The sequence below is a fragment of the Hemitrygon akajei genome, chromosome 6 (genome assembly GCF_048418815.1).
Source record: "Hemitrygon akajei chromosome 6, sHemAka1.3, whole genome shotgun sequence".
Lineage (NCBI taxonomy): Eukaryota > Metazoa > Chordata > Chondrichthyes > Myliobatiformes > Dasyatidae > Hemitrygon > Hemitrygon akajei.
In genome coordinates, this window is record NC_133129.1 from 90,866,429 (window position 1) to 90,876,604 (window position 10,176).

Consider the following 10,176-nt stretch of genomic DNA (forward strand, 5'->3'; position numbering starts at 1 on the left):
TAGATAAAAGCGCTTCGAGTAACTGGGCCCCTGGCCAAGCAAGAGCCCTCGAACTGGAAGTGCAGCGAGACGAACCAGAATCCTCCTGTTCTTCATCAGGGTGATGGTGACGCCGTCAATGGTGACGTAGAGTTTCCTCAGGTAAGTCGCTCCTGGAAGTCCCCTCTCTTCATTCTTCCCCTCGATTGTGAACCAGGGACCTAGACAACAACAAAGCTGGGTCACGAGATGAACTGTGGCCCTGGGGAACCGCAAAGCTGGGTCACGAGGAAGCATAGAGGCGGGGGAAGAGGGAGAGGGGGGACAGAGAATGAGAAACTGAGAGGAGAGGGTGGAGGAAGGGGAAGGAGAGAGAGAGAGGGGGGAGACAGGAGGAAGGAGGAGAGAGAGTGGGAGGGCAAGAAAGAGGAGAGGAGTGAGAGGAGGAGAGAGAGGGAGAGAGAGAAAGAGAGAGGAAGGATATTTGAGAGGGGGCAGGAAGGTTGTAAGAGGGGGAGAGAGAGAGAGCAGAGGGGGAGAGAGAGAGAGCAGAGGGGAGAGAAAGGAGGGAGGGAGAGGAGGATGGGGGAAATAATGTAAAAATAGGGAAAAAAGAGCAAATTGTGAAATAGAAACAGAGAGACAGACAGACAGATGTCCAGTTTTACATATAAAGGTGCGGACATTCACAGACACACCCACACTCACACTCTTGCTCAGATACACACTCAGCTGGACATTCCAAGACGTGTATACCAACAAGTACAGCATGCACTAGTTGCCCTGCGCCCGTGACGTACAGATTAAGTTGGAAAGGGTACAGAAAGACTTACAAGGGTGCTGCCAGGATGGAGGGCTTGGGTTATACGAAGAATAGGCTGCAACCCTTTCCTCTGGAGTGTAGGAGGCTGAGGGGTCATGTTAGAGATTTATAAATTCTTGAGGGCGGGTGGTCCCAGTGGAGTCTAAAACTAGAGGGTGTGGGGTTAAACTGAAAGGGGAGGGTTTTCTGGAGGTCAAAGGGTGGTCCATCTGTGGAATGAGCTGCCAGAGAAAGTGATGGAGGCAGGTACACATTAAAGACATTTCGATTGGTACGTGGAATAGGGGATGAGTCGGGGCCAGTTCAGGTAGGCTATTTGGTCAGTACGGACAGCATGGCCCGAAGGATCTGTGCTGACTGGTGTGGAAGCACAGATGGCCTCGAATGAAAAATCCTATCAGAAGTAGTGGATACAGCCCAGTCCATCAGGGGTAAAGCTCTCCCCCTCCACTGAGCATTGTCGCAGGAAACCCTACCACCCAGATCATGCTCTCTTCACTCTGCTGGAAAGTACAGGAGCCTCAGGACTTACATTAGACCATAAGCCATAGGAGCATTTGGCCCATCGAGTCTTCCCTGCCATTTCATCATGGCTGATCCATTTTCCCTCTCAGCCCCAGTCTCCTGCCTTCTCCCCGTTTCTCTTCATGCCCTGACAAATCAAGAATCTATCAACCTCTGTCTTAAATATACCCAATGATTTGGCCCCCACAGCCGCCTGTGGCAACAAATTCTACATATTCACCACCCTCTGGCTAAAGAAATTCCTCCTCTTCTCCATTCTAAATGGGCGTTCCTCGATTCTGAGACTGTGTCCTGGCCCTCCGTGTCCACCACAGGAAACATCCTCTCCACACCCACTATCTAGGCCTTTCAACATTCGATAGATTTCAATGAAATTCTCCCCCTCATTCTTCTGAATTCCAGTGAATACAGGCATAGAGCCATCAAACGCTCTTCATTTGACAAGCCTTTCAATCCTGGAATGATTTTCATGGTCCTCTTTTGAACCTTTTCCAATGTCAACACATTCTTTCTTTGATAAGGGGCCTAAAGCTGCTCACAATACTCCAAGTGAGGCCTCACCAGTGTCTTACAAATCCTCAGCACTATATCCTTGCTTGTATATTCTAGTAAGGGCATCAAAGGTAACACTGACAACAAATATTTTGCTTCCTGAATACTTTTGGGTGCATCTTATGAATTTTGGGCTACTAATCATGACAATCACCACGAAATTTCCCTATTGTGCATCATTTTATTGAAATCACCTATATTTGTCATTTCAATTCAAGTCAGAATAACTGATACCAAGACTAAGGAAGGCAGTTTTGTTGGTCCACAAGTCAAACAGGTCATCAATGACAGGCAAGTTAATGACTTTTAGTTGGACCGGAGAAAATCACATGGAAGGCATTTAAGGATATCGTTAAAAATTTTCTTGGCAAATACAGAACACCAATCTATGTGCAGCTGGTTGACAACATGCTTCAAGCATACAAAACTATGAAGTGCAACATGTCACTAAAGATTCATTGTCTGCATTCCCATTTAAATCTCTTCCCTGCATATCTTGGCACTGTCAGTGATGAGCACGGTGAAAGGTTTCACCAGGACATTGTGGTCAAGGAGAAACTGTGTCAGGACAACTGGAATCCAGCAACACTGGCTGATTATTGTTGGACACTTAAGTGAGAAGCCTCAGACACTGAGTACAAATGAAAATCATCAACAAAACTATTTTTAGCTTAGTTGAAATATTGCAAAGGACCTTTATGCAATTGAACACATTATATTCAATAAAAGTTAGTTTCTTGTTTCTCCAAATTCCTAAGTGTTACAAATTGTCTGAAATGATATTTGCGTTCAGCTTCAAGTGGTCTATATAAAAATAAGTCTGAGGAAGCAACAATTTTGAAGAAGTTTGTTGTCCAGTGTTACAAGGAGAACAGGGTTGGGAGAGATAATAAACCAGCCATGATGGAAGGGCAGAGTGGGCTCGATGTGCTTCTGGACTAATTCGACTCCCATGTTCTATGGTCTATAACAAGACATTAATACTGATATACCACACCATTTCGTCTGACCGTACGTACCTGTGCCTTTCTGGCAAGTCCTGGTAAGGGTATAAGTACATGTTCCCAGGAAAGTGAACTTCCTGTTGTCGAAGGTGATATAATGAGGGTCTCCAGAGATGATGCAGGAACCTATTAGGCAAAAATCAGATCGATTGATTTACTGTGAGGAGTTTGTACGTTCTCCCCGTGGCTCTGTCAGTTTCTGCCAGTTTCCTCCCACAGTCCAAAGACACGCTGGTTAGTAGGCTAATTGATCCTAATAAACTGTCTCGTGATGGCATCAGGGTTAAATCGGGGCTGTAGGGGGTCGCTGGGCAGTGAGGCTCAAAGGGCCAGAAGGGCCTGTTCTGCACTCTATCTCAAAGTAAAATAAATTATAATTAATAAGACCCTCAGCACTGTTAAACATTCTTTTACATAGCTTGTCAAACACTTTAAAAATGCTTATGAACACATTCTCTCCTCCACCCATCTTCTGTCACTTTAACTATTCCCCACTTTGGCCTCTCACCTGCCTATCACCTACCTGGGTCCCCTCCTCTTCCCTTCCTCCTCTAGTTCACTCTCCTCTCCTATCAGATTCCTTCCTCTCCAGCCCTTTACCTTTCCCACTCACCTGGCTTCCCCTATCATCTTCTAGCCATCCCCCTTTCCCTCCCCCGACCTTTTCATTCTGGCATCTTCCCATTTCCTTTTCAGACCTGAAGAGGAAACATCAGATGTTTATTCATTTCCATAGATGATGCCTAGCATGTTGAGTTCCTCCAGCATTTGGTGCATATTGCTCTAGAATTCCAGCATCTGCAGTTTTTTCTCATGTTTACAAAGCGATATGGGTTGGTTAGACAAACAATGCCTTTTACAAACGTATACCCGCTCATTAAAATTCTCAGTGTTAGCTTTGGGTTTTTTACTAACTTGTTTGTGAAGATTCTAGTTACCCACAAAGGCCGGCCTTAACTATGGTGGATGATACACTTTGCAGTTGGATTTGGATTTGACATACCTAACATTAAACCAGTGGTTGTAGAAACTGTGGTTGTTGTAGTCGGAGATTCTGTGGTTGGTGTAGTCAGAGATTCTGTGGTTGGTGTAGTCGAAGATTCTGTGGTTGGTGTAGTCGGAGATTCTGTGGTTGGTGTAGTCAGAGATTCTGTGGTTGGTGTAGTCGAAGATTCTGTGGTTGGTGTAGTCGGAGATTCTGTGGTTGGTGTAGTCGAAGATTCTGTGGTTGGTGTAGTCGGAGATCCTGTGGTTGGTGTAGTTGAAGATTCTGTGGTTGGTGTAGTCGGAGATCCTGTGGTTGGTGTAGTTGAAGATTCTGTGGTTGGTGTAGTCGGAGATCCTGTGGTTGGTGTAGTTGAAGATTCTGTGGTTGGTGTAGTCGGAGATCCTGTGGTTGGTGTAGTTGAAGATTCTGTGGTTGGTGTAGTCGGAGATCCTGTGGTTGGTGTAGTTGAAGATTCTGTGGTTGGTGTAGTCGGAGATCCTGTGGTTGGTGTAGTTGAAGATTCTGTGGTTGGTGTAGTCGGAGATCCTGTGGTTGGTGTAGTTGAAGATTCTGTGGTTGGTGTAGTCGGAGATCCTGTGGTTGGTGTAGTTGAAGATTCTGTGGTTGGTGTAGTTGGAGATCCTGTGGTTGGTGTAGTTGAAGATTCTGTGGTTGGTGTAGTCGGAGATCCTGTGGTTGGTGTAGTCGGAGATCCTGTGGTTGGTGTAGCCGAAGATTCTGTAGTTGGTGTAGTCGGAGATCCTGTGGTTGGTGTAGTGGAAGATTCTGTGGTTGGTGTAGTCGGAGATCCTGTGGTTGGTGTAGTTGAAGATTCTGTGGTTGGTGTAGTCGGAGATCCTGTGGTTGGTGTAGTTGGAGATCCTGTGGTTGGTGTAGTTGAAGATTCTGTGGTTGGTGTAGTCGGAGATCCTGTGGTTGGTGTAGTTGAAGATTCTGTGGTTGGTGTAGTCGGAGATCCTGTGGTTGGTGTAGTGGAAGATTCTGTGGTTGGCGTAGTCGGAGATCCTGTGGTTGGTGTAGTCGGAGATCCTGTGGTTGGTGTAGTCGAAGATTCTGTGGTTGGTGTAGTCGGAGATCCTGTGGTTGGTGTAGTCGGAGATCCTGTGGTTGGTGTAGTTGAAGATTCTGTGGTTGGTGTAGTCGGAGATCCTGTGGTTGGTGTAGTTGAAGATTCTGTGGTTGGTGTAGTCGGAGATCCTGTGGTTGGTGTAGTTGAAGATTCTGTGGTTGGTGTAGTCGGAGATCCTGTGGTTGGTGTAGTTGAAGATCCTGTGGTTGGTGTAGTTGAAGATTCTGTGGTTGGTGTAGTCGGAGATCCTGTGGTTGGTGTAGTTGAATATTCTGTGGTTGGTGTAGTCGGAGATCCTGTGGTTGGTGTAGTTGAAGATTCTGTGGTTGGTGTAGTCGGAGATCCTGTGGTTGGTGTAGTTGAAGATTCTGTGGTTGGTGTAGTCGGAGATCCTGTGGTTGGTGTAGTTGAAGATTCTGTGGTTGGTGTAGGTGGAGATCCTGTGGTTGTTGTAGTTGAAGATTCTGTGGTTGGTGTAGTTGGAGATTCTGTGGTTGGTGTAGGTGGAGATCCTGTGGTTGTTGTAGTTGAAGACTCTGTGGTTGGTGTAGTCGGAGATCCTGTGGTTGGTGTAGTTGGAGATCCTGTGGTTGGTGTAGTTGGAGATCCTGTGGTTGGTGTAGTTGAAGATTCTGTGGTTGGTGTAGTCGGAGATCCTGTGGTTGGTGTAGTTGAAGATTCTGTGGTTGGTGTAGGTGGAGATCCTGTGGTTGTTGTAGTTGAAGATTCTGTGGTTGGTGTAGTTGAAGATTCTGTGGTTGGTGTAGGTGGAGATCCTGTGGTTGTTGTAGTTGAAGATTCTGTGGTTGGTGTAGTTGGAGATTCTGTGGTTGGTGTAGGTGGAGATCCTGTGGTTGATGTAGTTGAAGACTCTGTGGTTGTTATGGGATCTGTAACAAATGTAAAAGGAAGAATGTAAATATCCTTGCCTGTCAGCTTAATTCACAATGAAGTCTGGGCACTGGAGCATACCGAAGCAAATGAACCTGATGTTTAGACGGAGACTTAAGCACAGGGCTGAATCAGAAAGGTCAGATACAGGCCGAATCGAGGCGGTGGGGACCAAGCCTCAGAGTGTATTGAGGCGAACAAAGCCAATGTTTGGATGTTGACCAAGTTGCTGGGCCAGATTGAAAAGGTCAGGGTGATGGGGCCCGAGGCGAGCTGCTCTATTACTGTAGTGAACTGGGTGACTCTCTTTGCAGGCTTTAGTTAAGAGTGCTATTGGCTTTTGGTTGTTGTTTGCCTGACCTGTTTATATTTTCTCTCTCTGCACACTGGGTGTTCGACAGTCTTGTTTTTATTGGGTTCTTTTAGGTTTGTTTGCTTTGTGGCTGCCTGTTAGGAGACAAATCTCAAGCTTGTATAATGAATAATAAATGGACTTTGAACTTTGAATGTGCTGTTCAGTATGGGGAGGTTAGACTGACTGCACAAGACCCAGCTATGGTTATAAAGCTGCAAGAGGCCCCTGGTCCCAGGATGGCTAGAAGCGGAGAGCGGGTGTTCGGCAATGAACTGAAAGCAGTAGGGCAGGGCAGCATTGGGGGCACAGAAAAACCAGCCAAGGGGGCTGCACCACCTGTCAAACTGAGTCAGAGAGAGATGCAGTCCTTCAGCCCGTTAGGATTGAATGACTTCTCATATAAAGAGCGTTTGATGGCTCTCAGCCTGTCACTCACTGGAATTCAGAAGAATGAGAGATGATCTAATTGACACCCCTCTAATATGGAAAGGCCTCGATGGAGCAGATGCTTCCAATGGTGGCAGAATCTAGGACCAGAGGGGCATCCTTTTAGAATGGAGATGAGGAGGAATTTCCTTAGCCACAGAGTGGAGAATCTGTGGAATTTGTTGCAGCTGTGGAGGTCAAGTCATTGGGTATACTTAAGGCAGAGGTTGATAGTTTCTTGATTATTTAGGGCAAGAAGTACACAAGGAGATTGGAGCTAAGCGGGAAAATGGATCAGCCGTGATGAAATGGTGGAGCAGACTCAATGGGCCAAATGGCCTAATTCTGCTCCTATATCTTACAGTCTTATGGTCCTATTGAGTCTACAGTGAGCATCAACCACCATTTGCTCTGCTCGAAATTTATTCTCCCCACGTTCCCATCAGTGCCCTGCCTGGATTCTACCCCTCACCCACACCCACTGGGGGGAGAAATTAACCCACTGACCACGCACGTTGTTGGGATGTGGGAGGCACAACATGACATCCTCTCAGCCCCAGTCTCCTGCCTTCCCCCTGTATCCCTTCAGGCCCTGACCCATCAAGAATCTATCAACCTCTGCCTTAAATATACATAAGGACTTGGCCGCCACAGCTGCCTGTGGCAAAGATTTTCACAGACTGACCACCCTCTGGCTAAAGAAATCACTGTTCATCTCCGTTCTAGGAGGACACCCCTCTATTCTGAGACTATGTCCTCTGGTCCTAGACTTCTCCCTCATAGGAAACATCCTCCCCACATTCACTCTATCAAGTCCTTTCAGCATTCGATAGATTTCAATGAGGTCACCCCCTCATTCTTGTAAATTCCAGTGAGTACAGGCCCTGAGCCATCAAACACTCCTCATATGACAAGCAGTTCAATCAATTCAGTATATACTTACTGTAATTCAGTTTTTCTCCCTCTACTATTAGAGAAAGTTAACAATTTCACGACACATGCCAGTAATGTTAAACCTGATTCTGTAAGTAGTGCAGAGTTTTTGGAAATAAGGTGGGATCATTTGAATATTTCCGTACCATCATTGCAGGCCACAATACAGACTTTGTCCACTGCGATTTCAGAAGTCTCTTCTCCTGCCACACCTTCAAAGACAAACTAGACAAAGAATTATAACAGATTAGATCACTGATCTGTCTGACCCCAGCCCGTCTGACCTATGATCCAGCCCTTGTAAGTTTGTCCACCTCCACCCCAAATATTGGAGCTGGAATTTAAAGGAAAATGCAGAAAGATCTCCCATCATTTCAGAATGTCCCACACCTCAAACTTTCATGCTGGATGGTAAGTGGAATTCAGTGCTAGAGGAGATTGAGACAGTGCACAAGTGGACGGTTCTTTGAAGGTAACGTCACACATAGACCGGGTTTGGCACCCTGGCCTCCTGCAGTCTGAAGTTGAGATACTGCAGAATGTTTCAGTTGTATAGTCATTAGTGAGGACACATGTGAAGTATTGTAACACACACAAAATATTGGAGGAAGTCAGTAGGTCAGGTAGCATCTATGGAAATGAATAGACAGTCGACGCTTCGGACCGAGACCCTTCTTCAGGACTGAGAAGGAAGGTAGGTGGAAGACCCCAGAGTAAAAAGGAGGGGGAAAGGGAAGGAGGCTGGCTGGAAGGTGATGGGTGAAGCCAGGTGGGTGGGAAAGGTCAAGGGCTGGAGAGGAAGGAATCTGATAGGGGAGGAGAATGGACCATAGGAGAAAAGGAAGGAGGGGACAACCCAGGGGGAAGCACAAAGGTCAGAATGGAGAATGGAGGAAGCAGGGGAGGACACTTTGTTCACCGGAAAGAAAAATCAGTATTCATGTTCAGAGGGTACCCGGGTGGAACACAAGGTGTTGCTCCTCCATCCTGAGGGTGGCCTCATCTTGGCATGAGAGGAGGCCAGGGATCGACACGTCGGAATGTGTTGCATTCAGTTTTAAAACGTAATTAAACTGGGAAGGGTGCAAAGAAAATGCTGAAGGGCTTCAGGGACTGAGTTGTACAGGAAGGTTGGGCAGTTTTGGACTTTATTCCTTGTAACATGGGAGACTGAGAGGTGAACGTATTGAGGTGCATAAAATCATGTATGCATTAGATTGTAAGTCCACACCTATGACTTTTGATAACGTTCTAAAAACATCCCTCTTAAAATCATTTAACTTTGTACAGGACCAAAACGTATCAGTTAGAGTAGCTACCTCAGCGTCGCATCTGTCACAGGTGGGGCTTATATTAGAAAAAATATGCCCTAGTTTATCTTTTGACATGTGCGCCCTGTGTACTATCTTAAACTGAATTAGGGAGTGACGTGCGCAGGTAGATAAATTATTGACTAGATAATAAATTTTACTCCATTGATCATTTGAAAGTGAATGCTGAAGTTCCATTTCCCAAGCACATTTAACCTTATCATTAGGCATCATACGTGCATTCATTAACTGTTTATATATAATGGCTATCAATCGTTTTTGAAGTGGTTTAAGCTGAAAAATAGCATGTATCATATTTGGTAAATGAACAAATGGATAATTCTGTAAAAAATCATGTAAAAAATTCCTAACTTGTAAGTATCTAAAAAAATGTGCATTAGATATATCATATTTATCCACTAGCTCCAAAAAAGACATTAAACAGTCCTCTGAAAACAAATCTAAAAAAGTTTTTATTCCCTTAGTTTTCCATGTTAAAAAAGCCTTATCCAGAGTTGATGGTTTAAAGAAAAAGTTAAAATGGATATTACTAGAGAGAACAAAGTTATTTAATTCAAAAAATCTACGAAACTGAAGCCAGATGTTTAAAGTATGTTTAACAATAGCACTAAGACCTTGTCTACTTATCCTGGAGAGCAAAAAAGGAAGAGGAGCTCCCAGTAAAGAAGCCAAAGAAAACCCCCTTTCTGAATTCTCCTCCAAGTCTAACCATGAAGGACAGTCCTGATTATCTATATCGTGGATCCAAAAGGTGATATAACAAATACTAATTGCCCAATAATAAAATATAAAGTTTAGTAACACCAGTCGTCCATTTTTTTTTGATTTTTGCAATAAAGATTTATTCATTCTGGAGCTTTTATTATTCCAAATGTATGACAGGATCATGGAATCTATTCCATCAAAAAACATTTTTGGGACAAAGGATGGAACCGCTTGAATTGTATATAAGAATTTTGGTAAAATGACCATTTTTATAGCATTTTATAACCTAATTCACTTACGGCAATCTTTGGGATTATTCCAAAGGAAACAGGAAGTGTTCCTGCTTCCGTGCAACATGTGATAGCCTTTTCAACTTTATTGGCCAGGAGAGCTGTCTTGTTACACTGGAAAGATTCTAATCCACCTACTGTTTTTAACTGGCTCTCCTCCATTATGTCCTGTTTAAGTTTGGAGAAAATTAGAAGTCGGACGTTTGATACATCTTTTAATTTTGAGCAAACCTGGTGACCTTTTATTCAATATTTTCATATGATCTAATTTTTTTTGTTCTTTT

General features: G+C 44.6%; 1 protein-coding gene across 1 annotated transcript in view; it reads right to left on the reverse strand.

Annotated features, from left to right (window-relative positions):
• LOC140729808 (zonadhesin-like) overlaps positions 1-133 on the reverse strand; it is a 6,090-nt gene extending 5,957 nt beyond the window's left edge. The window contains exon 1 of the mRNA XM_073050020.1: positions 76-133. Coding sequence (XP_072906121.1) covers positions 76-96 — 21 coding nt within the window. The 5' untranslated portion in view covers positions 97-133. The remainder of the gene's footprint in view (positions 1-75) is intronic.
• Between the last annotated feature and the right edge of the window lie 10,043 nt (positions 134-10,176).